This window comes from Micromys minutus (assembly GCF_963924665.1).
Source record: "Micromys minutus genome assembly, chromosome: 19".
Lineage (NCBI taxonomy): Eukaryota > Metazoa > Chordata > Mammalia > Rodentia > Muridae > Micromys > Micromys minutus.
Window position 1 is genome coordinate 21,073,765 of NC_137954.1, and position 24,351 is coordinate 21,098,115.

The following is a 24,351-nucleotide window of genomic DNA, read 5'->3' on the forward strand; positions in this document are numbered from 1 at the left end:
GCTTTTTCCCCCAGACACAGAATAAATAAATTAATACATGGAAAAGAAAATTTAATTAGAGGTCACAAAGAGAAAATTACAGCCCAATAGACAAGTTCTTAGAAAATTAAATTGTCAAAGGAAAAATGTAACAAACACAAATTATAAAAGTAAAACAGAAACCTCAGTAAAAATTAGTTTTCAGAAGGGCTGTGAATTTCCGTTAAATATGAAATTTTATTCTGTAATCTTTTTTTGTTAATATGGTACTTTTTGAACCAGTACATTTTAGAAGATATACCATGTTCTCATGAACATGAGCTTCACAAATATAAACATTGCGATGGCACAAACGTTACTCATGATCATATTTATGTTTATAGGAAAGTAGTCTGAATTTCTGAGACTCTATACACATATTTGTGGAAAACAAACGTATTGAAGGTTACCCCCTCAGTGTTACTATGGTGAATACTGTATTAACCAGTAATAATTGGCCACTGGAAAGGAGGCTTTTGCCAGGCAGAGTAAGTAACACCTCAGGTTACCATTGCAATAAATATACTGGGTTAAACAGAATCTGTGCAGATCTCCTCTTAGTGTCTCCTAGCAACAATTAAAGAGCCAAAGGGTATCACTACTAAGAATAGTCACCAGCATGGTGCTCCTATTCTTGGTAATCAATGATTTACTTTTCCCGATAGTATAAAAATATCAGACATTTTTGGTATTTATATTGAAGTCCTCAAATATCTAACTTGAAATTACTAAAATGTGTAATACATTTTTCATAGGGACCTCACTGTACTTGTGGAATTATACCAGGGGAATAAAAATAGTCTTCTCTCTTTTTTTTTTTTTTTTTCAACCTGGAAAGAAATAAATTTGTCTGGAATTCTACATTTTGCTAACTCTCCTCTAAAGTGGTCATCCAAGATCCTATGCCCCTCTGTGCCCTCTAGAGCTGCAGGAGAAGCCTGGTGCCCTTCCCCTTGGGTCCTCCTATCCTTCCCTTCTTTCCACCTTCATTACTCAGAGAATATAAAAGGGCCAACCTCCTCCCTGGATAAAGGACAACAGACTAATGAATGTAAGTGCCTGCATCATTAAAATTGTCATCCCTGGTATACTATTTCAAGTGTGGTACCAAGGGTGGCTAGCTTTTACTCTTCAGGGGGTACAGCGGATCTTCAGTTTCTTATGTAAATTTATGCAAAACTGCTTCAACAAAATCACATGCTATTTATTTCAAGCCTCTAAGGGAATGCTTCATTTCCTGATTTGGTAATGGAAGGAGATAGAATAGAGTGGGGGTGAGCTGAGTTACAGGTTAGCAAATAGAATATTTGTTCATCCAGAGATGAAGCAAGTCCGGGAAGAGAGCATAGCAGCACACTTTTCAGTTGTGTGGAATCCAGGTCTTTATCACAGATTTGCCTCACCTACAGCCCTTAATGTTTCAGGGTAATACTCGTCGTCTTGATTGGGAGGTTTGCTCATTAGCTTGCTCAAGATGACCCCACTATTAAAAGACCATGTCTCATTTTTTTTTTTCTCATTTTATATTTAGTTCTGTTCCACACTCCATAACCTGACAGGAAATGCTTGAGTGATCAATACTTAAGGAATGACTAATCATTTTTTACTGAATCTCCTTTTAAAAACGTTTCCACATCTTTTCAAAGTATGCATACATTCTTTTTGTCAACTCATGGTAAAACAAAACTTATAGTACTATGAAATCAGAACATTCTATAAAAGATCAGCTAGAGCACTTTGACTAAATGGAGCAAAGCATTTTAGTATTTAGCTAACTGGTCTTTCAAAACATGAATGTCCATAAAGCTGAAGCTAGATCACCATGATCAGGCACTGTTTTAGGAAGTAGGAAGAACAGCACAGGCTCCATGCGAATGTAAATCTATGCCGCAATAGAGTTTCATTTAAAGACAATTGTTTAGAGGAAAACAAGTTGGAAGAGAGAGTTTCAAAATCTCTCAAGTCATAATCATTTTGAGAAAATGTGGTCCGTGTGTACACATGTCTGTTTATGTGATGTGAGTGGATTACATAGGTGGATAGCCACTGTAACTGTAGGAATGTGTGATGCTATAGTTACTTTATGATAGGGTTGGGGACCTATTAACATGTTTTAGTTAAATCATACATGGCCAAGTTTAATAGTAAAAGGCATAAAGGCACTTTAAACACTAAGCTTTTCTGAAATATTGATCCTCCCTTCTCTCCAACTTCTAATTCAACTGGCTACTTTCATTCCAAGATCCCTGTGCTCAACTTAAGCAACAGTAAGCATCAAAATTAATCACAAAGCTAAGAATAAGATCACTTCATCTGACTTTTATATATATTCCCAAACCTGTACTTTCTTTCCTAGTAATTAAAAAGAAAAAAAGATGTATTCATTTTGTGTATGTGAGTGTATACCTGTGTGCCAGAAGAGGGCATCAGATCCCATTACAGATGGTTGTGAGCCACCCTGTGGTTGCTGGGAATTAAATTCAGGAATTCCAGGAAGTGCTTTTAACAGCTGAGCCATCTTTCCAGCCCTGCTCTCCTAATGATTTTGAACCCATTCAGCCCTGTAATCCCCCTAACTGTTGGTAGCCAAACATGCAAATTAATGACAGTTTTAGTTTTCTTTATGTACAATAGAAATATCACCCAATAGTTCAGAATTCATTAACTTAATCATTTTAGATGATAAATATTTTTCTATTCCTAAAATATGGAGCATTTTTTTCTGCTGAAATACCAACAAAGTATGTAGAAGCCATGACAGGTTCCAGGCCTACATTAGGTTGGACGGGATAAACTCAGTCTATGGCTAATCATTTCTTCACTAGAGGAGCCAGAGCCTTCTTTGTAATCTAGCCAACTGCATTGACCTAGATCCTGAGAATCTGACTCCTGAAAAGGGAGCATTGTGGGTAGAACTGTATGAGCAATTTTTCTCCTGAACCCTCTCATCCAGTGGTTCTCTACCCCTTTCATTGGGTCTCTACCCCAACCATGGGTCTCTACTCCTTTCACTGACCCTTTCACAGGTTCATCTAAGACCATCACAAAATACAAATATCTACATTACAATTCATAACAGTAACAAAATTATAGTTATGGAGTAGCAACGTAAATATTTTGTTGTTGGGGGTCACCACACAAGAGGAACTGTGTTAAAGGCTCCCAGAATTAGGAAGGTAGAGAACTGCTAATGTGATCCTTTCAGGTGGTCTTTTCTGTGGCTTCCTTGTGTGCAAATGTCAAATAGTATTTCTTGATGTGTTGCTTGGTTTTGTTTTTTGTTTGTTTGTTTGCTCAGCTTTAATGTGTTTTTCTTAATTTACTTTTATTTATTTTCCATCCTTCTCACTGCCCCACTCCTGGTCATCCCCACCCACAAGCCTTCCCCACGCCCTCGCCTTCTCTTCTGAGCATGTTGCGGGTAGGAGAGGCTAGGTATTCCCTGACCCTGGCTCTTCAAGTCTCTGGGAGACTAGACACTTCCTCTCCTACTGGGACCAGACAAGGCAGCCCAGCTAGAAGAACTTATCCCACATACAGGCAACAGAAGAAAAAAGAATGAAGATTCTTTGCTAAATAGGTATATACTCCAGAACCCTCATCCTCAGCTTCTCAATTTTGTAGTATGCTGTGTCCTGCTTCACTTCTCTCTCCCCTGAAGCTATCACAGTGGTGTCAGGTCAATATTAACAGTTACCTAATTACTTTCCTGTCTCTTAAAGATTATTATTCTTTGTTTCTTTATGTCATTTTCCAAATCACCATCTCCATTTTCTATTTTTTAAATGTTAATTCCATAAGTAAAAAAAAAAAAAAACTACCTATCAGTAGTGCTTTGGGACTTGCACAGAAAGTTATAACACTCTGCTTTAGGATGTCAAAAGATCTAACCATAAAATGGGTGGTTGAAATGATAATAGCATTCTTTATAAAAACTTATAGGTAATCATTCCTCCTAGTAAAGATTAATGGTGAGCTGGCAATCTCAGGAAGATAAAATTCCTGACCAGTCTAGTCTACACAGAGAGACTTAGCAAATCACAATAAATAAATAAATAAATAAATAAATAAATAAATAAATAAATAAACAAACAAACAACTCATCATTTTTTGAAGCCTGAAAGTTTATTATCCAACATGCAGTCACAGCTCAACAACAAAAGTTGCAAAACAAAATATTGCAATGCAGAACTGAGAAATTCCACAAAGCTCTCTCTATATTGAATACCAAATGTTAGTTTGTACTCTACCTCTTTGGTTTATTACATCATTTGCTAGAAATTTTACTTTCCTAATTGGACAACACAGAATGTTCCTATATGCTGTGTTTTGAATAAAAATGACCCTTAAAAACTCAGACAGTGGAATGTTTGACCAGCCCCTCTGCCCAGTTAATGGAACTGTTTAGGAAAGATTAAGGGGCGTGGCCTTATATGAGGAGCCCTGACACTGGGATGACTTTGAAATTTCAAAAGCATATACCAAGCCCAATCTTGCTCTCTACCTACTATCTGAGAACCAGGTGTGAGCTCCCAGCTCCAGTGCCATAGCGGCTTGATACCATGTTGTCCACCATGATGATCATAGACCAACCCTCTGAAGCTATAAGCTAGCCCCCAGTTAACAGTTTCTTTTGTAAGTTGTCTTGCTCAGGGCGTCTCTTCAAAGTAATAGAGCAATAACACAGACACCTTAAATACATCATAAAAGATTTTGGAAACAACCTGCCCTGAAAGAAGGAAATACCAAGGAAACAAACGGTCAGGATCTAGTTCACGGCTGTCTGCTATAATGTGGGTAATGATCATAAAGATGACTTATGCTCAGCTCGGAGACAACAAACTGATTATTGTGCTTCACAAAGAGCTTCATTATCGAAGACAAAATGCATTCTTTTCTTTTTTATCATTTTTATTTGATATTTTCTGTATTTACATTTCAAATGTTTTCCTCATACAACTCCCCCTCCCCTTGCTTCCATGAAGGTGCTCCCTCTCCCAACCACTTACTCCCACCTCATTGCCTGGGCATTCCCCTACACTGGGAAAAGGAACATTCACTGGACCAAAACCCTCTCCTCCCATTGATGCCAAACAATGCCATCCTCTGCTATATAAGGAACTGGGACCTTGGCTACCTCCATGTGTGCTAATTGGTTGGTGGTTTAGTTCCTAGGAACTCTGGGGGTTTTGGATATTTGATAATTTTATTCTTCCCATGGGGTTTCAAACTCATTCAGTTCCCTCAGTCCTCTCTCTAGCTCCTCCATTGGGGTCCCTGTGCTCAGTCTGATAGTTATGTGCAAGCATCCTCATGTGTATCAGTATAGCTCTGGCTGAGTCTCTGAGGAGGCATCCATATCTGGTTCCTGCCAGTGAGCACTTCTTGGAATCAGCAATAGTGACTGGGTTTGGTGGCTGCATATGGGATGCATCCCCAGATGAGGCAGTCTCTGGATGATCTTTTCTTCAGTCTCTACTCCTCTATTTGTTCCTGTATTTCCTCCCATCCATATTTTGTTCTCCCTTATAAGAAGGACTGAGACATCCACATTCTGACCTTCCTCTTTTTTGAGCTTCATAAGGTTTGTGGCTTGTTGCTTGGGTATTCTGAGTTTGGAGACTAGTATTTGCTTATCAGTAGGTGCATACCATGTGTATTCTTTTGTGACTGGGTTACCTCACTTGGAATAATAGTTTCCAGTTTCATCCATTTGCTTAAAATTTTCATATAGTCATTTTTAATAGCTGGATAGTACTTCTTTGTGTAAATGTACCACAATTTCTGTATCCATTCCTCTGGTGAAGGACATCTGGATTCTTACCAACTTCTGACTATTATAAATAATGCTGCCATGAACATAGTGAAACATGTATTCTTGTTATATGTTGGATCATCTTTTGGGTATATGGACAGGAGTCATACAGCTGGTTCCTCAGATAGCACTATGTTCAGTTTTCTGAGGAACAGCCAGACTGATTTCCAGAGTGTTTGTACCAGCTTGCAATCCCACCAACAATGGAGGAGTGTTCCTTTTTCTCCAAATCCTTGACAGTATCTGCTGTCACCTGAGTTTTTAATCTGAGCCATGCTGACTAGTGTGAGGTGGAATCTCAGAGTTGTTTTGATTTGTATTTCCATGATGACTAAGGATGTTAAACATTTCTTTAGGTGCTTCTCAGTTACTCAGTATTCCTCAGTTGAGAAATCTTTGTTTAGCTCTGTACTCCATTTTTAATAGGATTATTTGATTTCCTGGAGACTAAGAGGAAAACTCATAGCTCTAGTGCCTCCAAAAAGAAACCAGAGAGAGCATAAACTAACAGTTTGATAGCACACCTGAAAGCTCTGAAACAACAACAACAACAACAAAAAAGCAAATATATCCAAGAGGAGTATATGGCAGGAAATATTCAAACTTTGAGCTGAAATCAACCAAGTGGAAACAAAAAGAACTATACAAAGAATTAATAAAACCAGGGCCTTGTTCTTTGAGAAAATCAACAAGATTAATAAACCCTTAGCCAGACTAACTAGAGGGCATAGAGACAGTGTTCAAATTAACAAAATCAGAAATGAAAAGGGAGACATAACAACAGAAACTGAGGAAATTAAAAAAAATTATCAGGTCCTACTACAAAAGCCTATATACTCAACAAAACTGAAAACTCTGGATGAAATGGACAATTTTCTAGACAGATGCCAGGTACAAAAAAGAAATCATGATCAGTTAAACCATCTAAACAGTTCCATATCCCCTAAATATATAGAAACAGTCACTAAAAGTCTTCCAACCCCAAAAAAGCCCAGGACCAGATGGGTTTAGGGCAGAATTCTATGAGACCTTCATAAAAGACCTAATGCCAATACTCACAAAATAGAAACAGAAGGAATACTACCCAACTCACTCTTCCTAGGCACAATTATGCTCATTCCTAAACCATACAAAGACCCTACAAAGAAAAGGAAATTCAAACCAATTTTCCTCATGAACATCCATGCAAAAATACTCCATAAAATTCTTGCAAACGGAACCCAAGAACACATCAAAACAATCATTCACCATAATCAAGTAGGCTTCATCCCAGGGATGCAAGGATAGTTCAATATATGGAAATCCATCAACATAATCCACTATAGAAACAAACTAGAAGAAAAAAAAAACACATGATCATCTCGTTAGATGCTGAGAAAGCATTTGACAAAACTCAATACCACTTCATGATAAAAATCTTGGAAAGATCAGGAATTAAAGGCTCATACCTAACCATGGTAAAAAGCAATAGTCAGCAAACCAGTAACCAACATCAAACTAGATGGTGAGAAACTTGAAGCATTATTTTCTTAACCTATGCTAGGAGTTTCAATTTCTCCTTGAATGAGGTTATAGTTTCAAAATAGTCCCAAGAGTAGGAATGCCTTGTGATTTATAAAAGCCATGAGACTTTTGCAACTGCTTTTTCTCTTTTGTTTTCAGGAATCCACTAACTGCAGTACACTGTCTGTGTTGGGGGTTGGGCTGCCATTTTTTTACATCCTGTCAGAGCAATGTGTTCATTTTATTTAACACCCATACAAAAATAGTCCTTTATATAAAAACATGGGAGAATTATAGAAAAATGGGAGCACCCTATCTGGTATTATAATGATATAGAGGTATGCCTTTTATACAAATCTACAGAATGTACATCAGTATGACTGAATAGTGACATTATGAACTTTGATGACTATGTTATGACAAGGTAGGTTCACCAGTTATAAGCATAGCACTCTGTTTGGAGATGCTCATAGTGGGGAGACATTAACTTGTTCAAGAAGGTGGGGAGACACAGTAAACTCTTTGAGTTCACAGTCAAGGGAAGTGACTTTTGCTTCCCTTGATTGTGAACTGGAAAGTATTCTAAAACTGTAAGTACTCAAAAAAAAAAAAAAAAAAAAAAAAGAAAAGAAAAAAGGAAGAAAGAAAGAAAGAAAGAGAGAAAGAAAAGGAAAGGAAAAAAGAAAAAGGAAGAAATCAGTAGCAGTGTCTGGTATAATTGTGACAGAGTTTATTCATTGTCTGTGGTAGAAGTTTGAAAGTTTGCTTTGACTGCCCAGACATAGACATGAGTTATTCATTTATTCATTCATTTGTTCAAATATTTGGCTAAGTATATAAGCCCCAAATTGTACATAGGATCTAGAAGCAGTTCTTTCTAAAATAACTTTTTACAAAGATAGAAATGTGTTTAATGTGAAACCTCTAATGTGAAACTCACCAACTACAGGAAGAAACATTAATTATGGCTAATTAAAATTAAACAAAAATTTTTGTTCCTTGGTTGCTATGGTTACCTTTTTTAATTACTCATAAGTTTTTTTAAACAACTTAGCACAAGGAAGAAAAGACATATTTGTACACCAAAAAGAAAATTAATTTGCTTTCTAAGTTTTGTGACTGTTTTATGAGAGGAAGAAGAGGAATGTAATGATACCCAGAGGATTTTTAAGGGCTGTATTGGAACCAAGCTGTAAACACATTTAATATATACAAAGAAAAAAGATGGGATGTAGGAAATGAACATCCCAGTTAGTAGAAGAAGCTAGCAGAGAATGTGATTGTGAGCTTGTGTATGTGTGACCATGTGTGTTTCTGTGAGTTAGCATGTGTGCATATGTGTGAGCTTGTGTGTGTATATGTGTAAGCGTATAAACTTTTGTGTGTGTGAGTGTGTGTGTGTGTTATAGGAATAGCAAACAGTGTAACATCTGAAGAAACTATGTGATGATAAGCAGAAAGGAGGCAAGCCAATGGGGACTCCCAAGTTTGAATTGTACAGGAAAACGTGCTTTGTCATTAGTGCAAAGCAGTTTGTCAGGAACGGAACTGTGGGTTTTACGGCCTCACGTGCTGATGCTGAGGTTGACATAATGCCCAGGCAACTCTTTATCAGCATCCCTGGTTGCAGTCACCTGCACTGCATGCCTCTCATCTCAGTTGGCAGAATCAAAGATGTCTCTAAACATCGTCTAAAGTCTTCTGGCAAAAAACTTAACTGGCAAGTTTTACTGTAAGAATGGCCAGAAAACAATCCAAGGTTGAAGGGAGGGAACTTGCCTCGGGGTCTTTGTATGAGGTGATAAAGGACTGAATTTAGTGGAACCAGAACTGAAAACATGGACTTAGATGTATATGCTTTTTAACTGAAACCTTGAGAATACCTATCTGCCTCCCAGCAATCTAGACTTATTGAAGACTACTGTAGTTTCCAGGAGATCTCCAAATACAAGCTTTTGAGCCCATTTAATGCACACTGTCAATTAAACTTTTGTTGCTGTTTTCCATCCTGAGTTCCTGTGTAATGAAGGACTTCAAAGAACAGGAATAGGAACCTGGTTCCTTTCATTGCTTTTCTTCTCGGTGTCTTGATCTCTTGCTCCTCTCTGCTCTGGTTCCACTAAGTGCAAACCTATGTGTCGTACATCTTCTACCCTCAAACTCTCTAGCTCCTTAATCAAAGGTCACAGTCTCACCCGTTCAGACAAACTTCCTCTTCCTCGTCTATAATCTAAAAACAGTTCTTTCTTGTTAGTTAACATTTTTAACATATCTTTTTTTCTTTTTTATTGGATATTCTCTGTATTTACATTTTAGTTGTTATCCCGTTTCCCCTATTCCCACACCCTCTCCCCTCCTGTTACCTCCATGAAGGTGCTCCCTCTCCCAACCACCCTCTCCCACCTTAGCACCTTGGCATTGCCCTACACTGGGAAAACAAGCCTTCCCTGGACCAAAGTCCTATCATTGATGCCAGAGAATGATGTCCTCTGCTGCATATGCACCTGGAGCCACGGGTCTCTTGATAAGAACTCACTGGGTGGCATTTAACATATCTTAGCATATAGTTCTCCCCAGTAACATTTGAACTTGGTGGATCTTAGGGGTGTTATAGTCACTTCTGAATATCCATCACTCAAAGCAGTGCCCAACAACTACGATGTTCTATATTTATGTGGTGAATGACGGGATAGGGTTTCTATGGGCAGAGATACATTTGACAGATTTCAGCCACTTTGAAACCTGCAACCATCTAAATTATCACAAGGAAAAGAGTGTTCAGTTGTATAAAGCCTGAGAAAATTGCCGTATGGTATAATCTACTGCCCTACCTGAAAGTTTGGCTTCCTAAATTCTCACTCAGATGCCCATACTTATGTTCAAAATTTCTAACAATATTTTCTCATAAATAATAAATTAACATTCTTCCATTTTTGCTTCAAAAATTTGGATTTTTTTATACATTGTTAACTCATCATGAATTTACCACATTTTTGTGGAATAATATGTAATTGCTGATTTGTGCTTTAACATTCTAACATTTTAAATACACACAAGACCATTGAGTCAGATTTTTCTCTAATATCTGTCCACGTTCTTAATCTATCTAAAATGTTACTATTTTCAGAAGGCTGCCTTTTTCTGATGAATCTAATCTTGTTGTTTACTCTCTTGGAAGAAACCATTTCAGATCCCATATACTTGATTAGGTTTTCAATGTCTAAACAACTAGATACCTAAATATAGCATTTAAAGGACATCATTTCTTGACTTTTTTCATTCTATCTAATCATTAACTATAAGGTGACTGAAGTGTCATATCTCTTATGTCTCTTTCTCCTGATCCCAAGGCAGGGGAACAAGAAGTAGAACATGCCTTTTGCCACAGGTACATTGTCTCCACATATGTTTAGTCTCTCTTCTCCCTTATACACTTAAACCCTGCTTTCTCAATTTGTCCTTTGCTAATGTACACTTGCTGGTGTTCTGTTAGCTTTATTATCTATTTCAATGTGTTCTACTTTAGTTACAGAAAATGCCCTTTAAGTTTTTAAATGGTATTTCAGGAGCTTCACTTCCCCCAAGTATCCTAGTCAGTGTAAAATGTTTTCTGTGTTAAGAGCCTTAGACTTGGGCCATCTACGTCAGAGTACCATGTAGTAAATTCTTGGCCTATGTTTTACTAAATTTGGGGCTTTAGGCAAGTTATATGACACACTGTAAGCTCTGATTTTTCTGTGTAACAGAATATGAGTCGTATCCATATAGCTGAAAACCTGGGTGAGATGAAAATCACTTTAAATTTATAGAAAATTAAGTCATCATGATATTGTATATTACACAGTTTTTAGGCCTCCAGTTTGTAGTTTTGCAGTCCCTACATTCCCATGGATCAACATAAAATATTCACTGATGCCTAACAATTGATTGAGAAGAACATAATTTCTTTTTTTAATATAATATTTTATTGATTATTTGGTAATTTCACATAATGTATGAGGAGGAGGAGAAGAGAAAGAGGAAAGAGAAAGGGGAATAGGAAGGAGGAGGAGGAGGAGAAAAAAGTCTAAAGTCTAATTTGGGTTGTCCATATACTGACTGTAGCAGGTCAAACTCCCAATGACTCTTTACAAAACAATCCATCCTTCTCCAACCCAGCTTCACATCTACCCCTGGCAGAAACCAGTTACAGAGAGCTCTGCTTCGAATCTTTATCATAAATTTTAAGCGTTCTTTTCAACAACTTCATGTTTAGGCTGTGGCTTGAGGGAGAGGGTGGTAGGGGGGTAGGGCTGTCACACAATCCTTCTGTTTCTCTCTCAACTGCAGACCCACAGTTAAAAAAAAAATACCTACAGTATTTTTTCTAAACTCTGCAATTTTTCCCACTTCTTTGAATCCTTGACATTTGCTCCTTTAGTCTTGAGCTCCTTAGGGGTTCTCAGAGTTTACCTTCTCCCTCCATTTTAATTCCACACTTTGTTGCTGTCTCTGCCTTTACCATTGGGTACCAAAGGAATTGAATAATGAGCTATTGTTTAATGTTGCATTGGCCTGTCCTAAGACACATGCTAATGTATCAGTACTAAAAATGTTTGAAATACTAATTTCCCCCTAATGATCCTAAGCATTTTCTTACGGTTTTACCTTAATACTGAGCCGCAGGTCATTACCTCCACACACTGAACGCAGCCGATGTTTCTGTGGCTTAATGTTTCTACCATTTGCTTGATGACCCTGTGCTCCTGTCTGTTTTATGAGCAGAATCTTGGGGAATGAAAATGAGGTCACCCGGCCGAATTTATATGCAAAGTTTGCATCTCAGTGTTTATTTGAAAATATTTATGATGCTAAATGGTAACACAAAACTGAAATTTTCAAAGTGCAAAAGTGCAAATAAGTTGCAGTGAATCATGCTAATTCATAAACACAAGCATTTCGGTTTGAGTTCCTACCATATTCCTTTTAATGTCCTCTTCTCTTCCTGTACTATAAAATAAAATATAAACAATTTTTTGCTACTTTTTTGATCGAATTACTTGCCTACATCTTTCTTGCAATAATAATGTTTTTAATGTCATTATTATAGTTATAATACTTGATATATATGTCTGATATATATATGTGTGTGTGTATATATATATATATATATAATGTATTTTCTTACCACAATTTTTTCTTTTATTTTAATATTATAAATAATAATGTAAGAAAAGTTTTCATTATAAATATTTATTTGAGATATTGACTTAAATATACTGTAATGTAGGAATATCTTTAATATTATTAAATATTTATAACAGGTTATTCCATATTAGAATAATCTATAAATAAAATGAACTCATGTAGATAAACCTTATTTCTTTTCTTATGAGATATTTTATTTATTTATTATATTAACTCTCAAAGTCTAAATAAACCAAAGATTCACATTATTTCATCTTGGTAATTCTAGGAAAGTGGTATTATGATACATTTAAATTATTTTCTTCATTTATATAATGAGATTGTACCTGATGATGTAATGCTAGAACTGAGCAGATTTTTATGGTAATAAATTTAATTCTAGCTGTTACTTAGTAAACCTACAGCAAATACAAGTCTTCTGCAACATATCCTCTTTAAAACTAATACCTCAAAATCTTAATAAGCTGATATCAAAAGTATGATGTGCTCTAACTAAAAATTCCAAACTCCCATGAAATATAATCAAAGTAAGTTGCCCATTAACTCACTGACAAGGCTTCATACAGAACCAATATCAAATGACATTGGGATTATGCTGGAGGCGAAACACAAATACCACTTGCATGTCCATTTTAACAGATTTTTACCATGCACTATCTGAAAATAAGAATAAGGTTATATGTGTACATGTAGGCTATGCATTTTATGGAACCTAATCAGAAAGAAAAGTTTATCTGTTGATATGGGTTTGGAAAACAGAAAAAGGATTCTTGTTGATGATATTTGAGCCAGAGGTACACAAACATTTATTTTATATATCAGGAAGGGAATGAATATTAAAGGAATCCATCCACAGCGTAGTGGATAAAAGACAGTTCTCAAAAGAGGAGATGGCAAACTCATGGCCATCAGAGAGCCCATCATCCCAGAAGCAAAGCCACGTGGATCTCATCCATAGAAGTGACTGATGTTTGAGCTACCTTAATTTAGTGACAGCTCTCCTTCCTGATTTTTTTATTGACTTTCTACAATTTTACTTCTCTTTGGTCAACTGTGGTGTGAAATAAGAGTATGACAGAAAGGGGAATTATGATCCTTTGACAGTGGGAAGAGACAACGTCCTCTCTCATGCAATGTTCACTAAAGTATGTTGTTCTCACTGTTCTCTTGTACTGCTGAGGATGGCGTTGTCCAGGTTTTACAGAGGAATGTGGCTAAGAGAATGAACATATATTACAAAGGGGGCTCTATCAGATTGGCTTTTCCAATGTAGGGTGAGTCATCTAACAGTGGTTGCCCATACACTGAGAGAATCAGAGCCTTCCTGGTGCCTGCTCAGCCCACCAGGTGTGTTGAGGTCCCAAGCTGGTGCTGAAGACATGGTCAATTCCTGTAGTCACAGGTCTTTGCTAAGTGTTGGAAAGGCATAGGTCCTGGGGTTCTGATGTCAGCTGCCAATGGTAGCCCAGACAGCATAACAGGACCTAAGAAATCGTTTCCAAAGAGCATCAGCAGGGGGCGTGGCATACTGTGTGCATGTTTCATGGACTTCGCTCTTTAGGGACAGCTGCTGTTGGAAGGAAGGGCCCTGTCCTGGTTAGTTTTATGTGAAATTGATACACTTTTTTTTATTTAAAGATTTATTTATTTTATGTGAGTACACTGTGCTGTTTTCAGACACACCAGAAGAGGGCATCTGATTTCTTTACAGATAGTTGTAAGCTACCATGTGGTTTCTGGGAATTGAACACAAGACCTTTGGAAGAGCAGCTCAGTGCTCTTAACCACTGAACAATCTCTGCAGCCCAACTTGATATAAGTAAAGTCACCTTTACTTATATGAGAGAATGGCACCTTACAGCGTCCATAAGATCAGGCTATATGCAAGCCCATGGGGAATTTTCTTACTCACTAATTAATGGAGGAGATCTCAGCTTACTGTGGTGATGCTGGGTTCTATAAGAAAGTAGGCTAAGCAAGCCTTTGAGGCACAAGCCAGTAAGCAGCACTCCACATTGCCACTACTTGAGCTCCTGCCTCTAGGTTTCTACCTTGTGTGAATTCTTGCCCTCATAGCTTCTGATGATGAACACTGATATGAAAGTTTGGGTGAAATAAACCCTTTCCTCCAAAGTCGCTCTTGTTCATAGTGTTTTATCACAGCAATAGTAACACTAAGACAGCCCTCCAACTCCAGAGGATGGTACTCACCCCTCAGTTAACTTTATAAAAAATGCTTTCTCAGATTCTCCAGAGAACTATGTCTTGGTTCCTTAGCCAATACAGTGGAAAATTAAAATTGACCAAGGCAGTGATCATTGGTAATCTCTTAGAATGCCTAATTTATAAATGAAGAAAAAATACTCATACAGTTCTGCCCATAATGCTGCCTTTTCAGGGGCCAGACTCTCGGGATCTAGGTCAATGCAATTGGCTAGATTACAAAGATGGCTCTGGCTCCTCTAGTGAAAAAATGATTAGCCACAGACCGAGTTTACCCCATCTAACCTAATGTAGGCCTGGAACCTGTCATGGCTTCTTTGTTGGTATTTCAGAAAAAAATAAATTGATCGATATTTAGGAATACAAAAAATATTTATCATCTAAAATGATTGAGGTATGGTCATATAAGAAACATTTACATAGTGAAGTTTAATACCCCCAGGCTTCAGGCATCCATCAATTGGTCTTAAAATGTGTTACCTATAAACAGGGACACAATTGCTTGTTACTATGATCTACAATAAACAATTCTAGGGACTGGAGAGATGACTGAGCAGTTGATAGTATTTATTGCTCTTGAGAGAGACTCAGTTTAGTTCCTAGAGCTCATATAATAGCTCACAACTGACTGTACCTACAGCTTTGAGGATATAGTGCTCCTTTCTGGCCGTTAAGGACACTAAACACCCACAAAGTGCATTTTACATATGTGCAGGCACTCACACGCATATATGTCTGTCCTTTCTTTTGTCCATCTCTTGTTTAAATAGCAGGTCTTATGCTATTACTGGTTTGGTATTTTCCTTTTATTTATTTTTCTTCTTCTGTACTTGTATGACTTTATTGTAGCTATTCAATTTTTACCTTATATTCTTTTAGCTGATTTTAGACTTATTGTTGTTTAAAGACTCAGTTCTCTAAAGAATTTACAATTACGGTCAAGTCCTTGTAGCACCTGGGGAAGTTTCTTCAGCATCTGCCATATTTTAAAATGGTTCCTCTTGAAGCCATGAGATGGAATCCTCAGGTATTGCTTGCTCTGCACACATGAGACTCTGAATTATACTTCCGCAGTCAGGAAAACAGCAAAATCATTGCAAATGACTGTATTCTCACAGCCGGGGAGGCAGAGACACGCAGATCTCTGTGGTTTATTGTCCAGCCAGCGTAGCCAGATGTTGATGTATGGCTTCAGTAAGAAATACTGTTTCAAAACACAAAAAATGTGTGCAGTTATTGAGGAAGACACCTAGAGATGGCTAACTTCTTGTCTCTACTCCAAAGACAATGCTGTACCCTTGACTATTTTTTTTTTAAGTCATCTTTTGACAAACAGTTCAGGTTATCTGTCTGTATCTTCTGGGAAGAAATTAGCTTTGATTTTGATGAATTTATTACATTTACTAGCTCAGCTTAATTTTAGGTGTCCATAAATTCCTATCATGATCTAGTGGTTTCTCTCCAGAAAAGTTTGTAGACAACTGACCATGTCACTTATTTATTTTAAGCCCTTTTAAAATAAATATATGTAGAAGCTGTAAAGATGGCTGTTTGCAGAGAACTTACGTTCGTTTCCTAGCATCTACACTGAGCAGTTGGTGATCACCTGTATCTTCAGCTGAGTCAGTATGAATGACACCTTCTGGCATCTGCAAGTGCTTACAAATATGTCAACATATACACATATAAATGAAAGATAAAACTCTTTTTTTTCAAAAAGCATATGATATCTTCATTCATGGCTTCAACTATATTAAAAATAGAATAGAAATCCCTCAACTAAATAAATTCTAAACTTGCTATTTACAGGTTGCCTTTTGTCTCTTTTACCTCCTAACTGTTCTGTTTTGTTAGTTAACTTACTGTATCAGTTGACTTCAGCTTTATAAGAAAATATTGCCTGTGCGACTTTTTCATTTCTTCAAAAATTGTCTGGCCTACATAAATTTCACCTAATTTCTGGTTTTACATATTTATCAATATTGAGTTTGGTTTTAGTTCAGGCTTTGTGTGGTTGTTGAATTTTTATATATTCTTGCTTCCCTTGCTTCACGTGTCATTTTGATAGATAAATCTGCAACTACTTGGGAAATGCTAACATTAATGTAGCTTATAGGTAGAGTGTTTGCCTAACATAGTTAAGATTTTAGTCCCCTGTAACTAACACAGATACACACACACCTGCATGCATACTCATACTCACACTCACAGACACACACACACACACACACACACACACACTCACACCCCTGCACATGTACTCAAAATCATATAAGTGTGCATGTGCACACACAGAGCTGTTTATTGAAAAGGAATTTTGGTTGTTACTATCACCTCTTCTGCTCTCTGTTTTTACTTTAATATCTTTTCTATAGAGAACATCCCTGTAGCTTCTTCCTTTGCCCCAGGTTGCCCAGGCCAGTAGCCCAGAGTCCCCCCATATTGTATTAAAGATACAGAAACTTTACCTTATTGTATTGACGTCACCTGTCCAGTTACCCAGTGTGCAACTGGGTCCTGATCTAGATTGTGAGATTCTTGTTAAGTCCAAATACTCTCAATTTCTCACTTATAAAGTGTAATTTCAGGAAGTGCTGGTCAGAAACATTTGTTTCTTAACACTACTTATGCCTTGGCAATAAAGGTGGGTTTGTCTCCTATTGGACACAGCACTCTTTCAGACTCTGTTTCCCCACAGAAGCTGAAGGGCCAGTCACTTCCGAACTGGATCTTCAGAGACACGGTTTCATCCTCACTGTTTCTGTTTTATCTTCCTTTTCCTTGTTAGCCTTTTATCGAACTGTTTAATCCCTTCTACCTTTACAGTAAGTTTTGCACAGTTTTACCTTTGAGGCATGGGAAAGCCCACTGGACAACACAGATGCGACAGAAAAAGAGATGTGAATGCTGGCTTTTAGTCTGTCTACCTGTAGACTGTAGGCAATCTAGTCTCTTTGTGGCTCAGTTTCTTCATCCACAAATGCCAGACATTTTGTTTCTTTTTATAAATGCTTAGGATCTGAAGTAACATGCAGTAATTATTTAGTTAGCAGAAGCTATTGTTGTTGCTGTTATTACTATTATTATTAATTAAACTGTTTGTAGAGATATTCTATGGCCATGTACATAAAATGTAGTTTTTCTGGACCATATTTAGTTATATATTGTGAAATACAGTGGAATCCTGGCAAACTATATGGTTGTGATGCCCTAAGGCAGCAGTTTTTATCCTGTGGGTCCTGATTCCTTTGGAGGATGAATGACCCTTTCATTTGGGTCACCTAAGACCATCAGAAAACACAGACATTTACTTTATGATTCAAAATGGTAGCAAAGTCGCAGCTACAAAGCTGCAATGGAAATACTTTTATAATTGGGATCAGCATAAGAGGAGAAGCTGTGGTAAAGACAGCAACCTTAGAAAGGATGAGACCCACTACCCTAAGGTAAACTGTGGTCCATGATGCTTTTTTTTAAAAACTCCTTGTGATCTCAAAACATTTTTCTTTAGAATGTCAATGCTCTGAACTGTTCTGTGCATTTAAAAGGTAGGTTTTGAGTCATATGAATTTAGCATTTTCTCAGTGTTTTTATCAAGTCTGAGAAGGTTGTACCCATGTCTTCTATGATCAACCAAAAGCATTTAATTCTAATCTGCAATACAATAGCTTTCCTATAAAGAGATGTGTCTATATTTGACTTTCTTCAACCTATCTGGAGTACAACCCTTGCACGCAATTTATAGGATAGTGTCTCAGGTTTATAAAATCTGCATTAAAAACATAGTCCCATGACATATTCTTATATATTTAATGGATATTATTTCCTTATAAAACAATCTCACATTAACTGAAACTGTATATGACCCCATTAGCATTAATGAATATGCCTGACTTTGAGAATGGGGCAGGCATCAAGAACCTTCTAGCAGTCAGGTGACCGTATAACCAACCATACAGGATGCAATTCTTCAATGTTAGATTATTGTTACAGATTCCGCATATTCTTATTTTCTAGTAATAAACAGAATTTTATCATAGGTTTTTTTGACATACAAGTTTAGATGCAATATTGAAACTGTCCAAAGTATGTGTTATTGATACGTGTTTTAAATTCCCTTCAGTATATCATCATCTTAAAATAGATTGGTCTCCTGTTCCATGCCTTCCTCTAACTAATAAATAGCTTCGTGTGTGCATGGCATTTTGCAGTATGGGTTCTTGATTTTAGAGGTTGGGAGGCTGAACCAGGGACATCAAAAATGGCGACTACTCATTTTCTACTTTGCATTTAAGCAACTTTGCTAAATTATACTTGTATTATTTAAGGAATTTGAGTCTTTCTCAAGATTTTTGAAGTGTATTTGTTATTTACACTGATTATAATAATATATATGCAAATGCATGTGAAAGTTAGCTCATGTGTGCTACAGTGAAGATATGTGTGTGTGTGTGTGTGTGTGTGTGTGTGTGTGTGTGTGTGTGTGTGTGTGTGTGAATGTACATGTGCATGTGGAGATCAGAGAACAACTGGGAATCACTTTTCTTCTATCATGGCCTGCAGGGATTAAGCCCAGCTCAGGAGGCTTGCTTTGCAAGGCCTTTCTACCTGCTGGTCCATTTCACCAGATCAATTAAGTTTGACAAAATTCATTTGTTTAGACATTGGTTCCTTAATATTTCTATAAGTTAAAAATATCCTTTAAACCACTTTCAGTGCTGATCACTCTATACTCTCTTCATTCTCACTTATTCAGTCATTTAATAAAAGGTCAAGTGCTAGCATGTAAGAGGAACTAAGCCGGGCCCTGGGGATAATAGATACAGCCCAAGTAGAACCGAACTTCTTTATGAACTCTCTACTTGATCATTTATTTCTGGACACTACATCTTAATATTAATGATGGACCTAACCTAGAGTTTCAATTTAGAAACATTGTCAAAGCTTATGAGTTCTCAGTCTTTTACAATTTCACCTAATTCCAGAACATATTTTCTTTCAAATATTGTGGAGTTTAGGCTAAGTACCTAGCAACTATCACTGTCCTTTGTTTTACTGTTAATTTAATTGGCATAATTTTTTCCTCAGGTCACCATTTAATCCTCTTCCATGTCTCTGTGCCTCAAGATTTCTCAAAACACACTGCAGTTGTGTAATGCTATTCTAGGTTGATGCCCTGTTTTAAAGAGGAATATAGTTTGACTGGCATTCTTCTAATTTGGCTGGAATGGGAAAAGGCAGTTTCTAGAGGCTAGGATATTTTTACTCTTGATAACCCTTTTTATCACCTACTCTGTTTGTTTCTGATTCAAAACCATAAGAACCAAAGTTAATACCACTCCTAAGATTAAGGCAGGACTTGAACTAAACTAAAATATTATAATCAACTCCATGGTAGCATTATTCACCTTTAATTTAATGCTTATTTTCTGGAGCTCCATTATGCTAAAAATATAGTGACAGGCTTTATATATACCCTATCTTCTTGGTATAACTAAGCAGTGCTTTTATTAACTAGTATAATACTACTATCAAAATTAAAAATCAAATTGTATCTCTTAATACAGTATTATGTTTATTTCACTATCCTACATCCTTTGTCATATCTTCTAAGCTCTTAAGGCAATGAAAACCATCATTAAATTATGGTCACCACTCAAAGGTTCGTAAATATTACTATCCATTCATTTTATTGAATCATGTAACACATCACATGGTTTATTAAAAGCATATTATAAATTGTTGAATCATTTTAATATTTTAAACTATAGAACATTGATCATTTGACAGCAGCATTTTAGGACATTAAATGTAAAATCATTTTAATATTTATTTTTACTCAATATAAATGAAAAGACTAGTTTATTTTTAATTTTAAATACACTTTCTCAAAGTTTAATACTCATTATGGTAGGACATATTTATAAATCTATTTTAATTTTGAGTTTCCAGACAAAGTTCAAGTCAATAAACATGCCTATGGTGAAAGGTGCACCCAAATTAAATACTGATTTAAACCTATCTACTGTCTTCTCTGGGTTGAACAAAGATCCCATTTGTGATGTCTAAAGATGATGGAAAGTCTTTATATTTACAGAGAATGTTTTCTAATTTTTAACATTAATATTCCCTACTAACACCTATGAACTGATCTTCCATTTTTCTGGAACAAAACTCATGATTCCTCATAGTTCTTGCAAAATGTGTTTACATATTTGAGGATATTCCAAATTCTCTCTGCTCCATTTAAATCATAAAATTGATTAAGCATCTCATTTGTTAGAATGGGGACACAACTTTGATATTACTTTGCCAGTGACAACAGTTACAGAATTTTAAAACTAATGACATCCCTTGTACTACTGGTGCGTTCAGGGACACAGAAAAGATTCCCTTGAACCCTTATTTGTAGAAGTTGTTCAGTTCTTACAGGAATACAGTAAATGAGAAAAGAGCAAATATAACCTTGATCAAAATAACAAAATTGTCTAGTAATAAAGTTAATACCTTTAACATTTTTAAAAACTAGAAAGAAAGGAAAGGTTTTGCCTTGACAGTTAAAAAAAAAATCAATCTAGATTTTGAAAGGGAAATTGTGTAACCAATTGAAAAGAGTCTGAAGGGTGACTGCAAACAGTGATATGGTTCTAACATGCCCACTTCACTGCATTTATGAATGAGTGAAGAAACAATGCAAAATCATGAGATTGGGGTTAGATGCAGAGCAGAAACCCCTCTTGCCTATCACCCCATCCCAAGTTACTGATGGTGAGTGATCCTAAAAAACTGACATTTTTTTCCCTGAGAGGCCAATGTTTAGACAGGCAGCCTCCACAGTCGTGAACCTCCTGTTAAAGTGCTCAGGCTAATTGCTATGCAGGAAAAGCCTCTTCCCTTTCTCCATTCCACTTGATTCATCTACTCTTCTGTTTTTCCCCTGCTGTATCCAAACACCTTCCTCCTTGTTCCAATACAACAGCTGTTAATTGTCATTAGGTGTTTTATTTTATGCTCTATAAAATTGGTTGGTTTTAGTATTTCCCCCCAATAGAATAAGCATAACCAAGCAGATAGAATATGTTGTTAACAAAATAGCCCAGCCGTCTCTGCTGAGAAGTTTGTCGAAAGGACCACAATAAGTATCATTTAGCTGCAGCCAATTTACCTGCTCCCTTGAAGCCAGACAATATCATCCTCTGCTACATATGCAGCTGGAGCCATGGGTCTCTCCATGTGTGCTCACATTGTTGTTTTAGTTCCTGGAGGCTCTGGATGAGTTTGGTTGGTTCATTTTCATAATTCACATATAAGACTTCATATCTTAAGAACAAAATTTGATGCAACTTTATAATGATTATATTTTAGGTTAGATAAATGTGTTTCCTGTGGGATTGATAAAACTGTAGTCTCATAGTTATGTTTTTACTGCATGTTATGACATATCTATTTCTTCTATGTTTTTGAAGGGTCACATCATAGCATCCTGTGATGCCCGTGGAGTTACAAAGCTTTGGGACTTCCGGAAGCTTGTGCCGATTGTGTCCATCGATGCGGGTCCAAGTCCTGGCAATGAGGTGAATTTTGACCCATCAGGTAGGACTCATTCATTTTGCTTCACTCTTGGCACCAAATGAACATTTTTTTTAAAATCTGAACTGCCGTTTTTCTCTTAGAGCTTTTGGTTAAACTTTGTATGCAATTTGTAATCTTCTGTTTCGAGTATGTTAACTGTGGTATTTCTGGTTTATTAAAATTGAGAGTCTTACTATGAAACAATTATATTGACCTCATAAATAACTAACACACGGAAATAAAACAGGGAAGATATTAATGAAGACACATCATAGGCTTGCTGACAGCATCATGGCTATCCTCATAGCCCATGTCATATAACGTACCTAGGGAAAGCTACCTGGGCTCCCTATAACATAAGTAATTGAGTAGAGAATAATAAAAACTGTATCAACACAAATTTGAAATATTTTGATGATGTAGGCTAATCATGAAAAGTTAATAAATTGTTCCGAAATACTCTAGGATTTATGCACATATTCATCTACTACTGTAGATGAATGTTCTACACTCTATGAAATTTTTGTAGCACTTTTTCTGAAATACATAAGGATTATCAAGCAGATAAAATATTTTATCCATGCCAATGATGAATAGAGTGGGATCTGATGCTCACTAAATTGATTCCAATTGTCCACTTAAAAGATGAAAGTACCACCGCATCTCCATCTTTAATGGTAGACTCTGCTCAGTGAGGAACAGACAGAACCTCTCCCTTTGATAGTGATGCATAGCTTCAATTTTTGAACTTCCGAGAATTCTTTATTTGTAATCAATTAAAATTTTATATGACTAAAGTTTCGTTGTTGATGAAGAAAGAAATATATAAGAAGAAATCAAAACGCTTTATTTTAAAATACATAGTCTGTATTAATTCTCTGGTACAGAATCATAAATATACCAAGAATAATTCTGGAGCCATAAGATAATTGCTGCGTGTTTCTTGAAATTTGTTTTGTGTTATTACCATTAAGCATCTGAAAATGTAAATGGTAAGTTATTATCTTGAATTGTATGTTGTAGTTTCATTGCATCTGAACCTACAAATACCACTGGAAACAAAGTGTTTTTAGTTATCTGGTATGGTGGCACACGCGTGCAATCTTAGGGAAGAAGAGGTAGGATGGTCCTAAGCATAAATGAAAGTTTCAGAAAGAAGTGAAAGATTTTTCATAATATTCATAGCATTATGCCATTTGTGGTCTGCCAGAATTCAAAAAGAACGCGGAATCAAAGACTCTAACTATCAGTTGGAATTTCCTTTCCATACTGTAACGTGTAAGATATTAATATTTCAATGTCAGGTTCTGATATGGAGCTCTTCACTGGCATCAGATCTCCATGGGAGTTCCTACTAAGGTATAACAGACAAGTCACATCTCTAAATCCATTTTGATTGCCTTAAGCAGACAGTTAACTACTCATGTCCTTGAAGGTTGAAGTTTGAATAGTAAAACTTGAGGCTGTAGCATTCTAATAATAGAAGTTAAGGTCTTTTAAAAAAGTGTTGCACAATTAAAGGTAGCTTTATTTTCATTATTAGATGTGATGCTGCTGACTTTCTATTGACCTTTGCTTTCCACTTGGAAAGTTTGTTGTACAGCCAGGCAAACATGATTTTCAATAAATATCAACATCTATCTTTTGCTGCACAAGCCAATGCATTAAAGTCTAGCTACAACAAATCTGTTTTCCCCCACATGGCTACCAAACTCCTGGTCATACACTAATGTTAAGAAAAGTATAGAGAATTGATGTTAGAATGATTAGAAACCAAGACAGTAACTGCAGTGGAGAGACCTTCTTATCAGGCCGCAGGAACACAACTTCAGTTCTGCCTTCCCATCCCTTTTTACCATTTCTTCGAGGAACATAGATAATTAATTTTAACTCAACATGCATGAGAAATTACAAGGCTTTTCTTGTTAAACAATGAGGGACCCGTGCTTCTCTACAGACATCTGCAATGACCCTTTAAAAAAAAGATTAAAGTACACCAAAAAATTGGGTAAATTAGTGGAAGTCCAAGATCA

At 36.5% G+C, this 24,351-nt stretch overlaps 1 protein-coding gene across 1 annotated transcript in view; it reads left to right on the top strand.

Annotated features, from left to right (window-relative positions):
- SPAG16 (sperm associated antigen 16) overlaps positions 1 to 24,351 on the top strand; it is a gene marked incomplete at both ends in the record, with an annotated part of 827,025 nt that overhangs the window by 599,926 nt on the left and 202,748 nt on the right. The window contains one exon of the mRNA XM_080932901.1: positions 22,213 to 22,339. Within this exon, the coding sequence (XP_080789027.1) occupies positions 22,213 to 22,339 (127 nt within the window). The remainder of the gene's footprint in view (positions 1 to 22,212; positions 22,340 to 24,351) is intronic.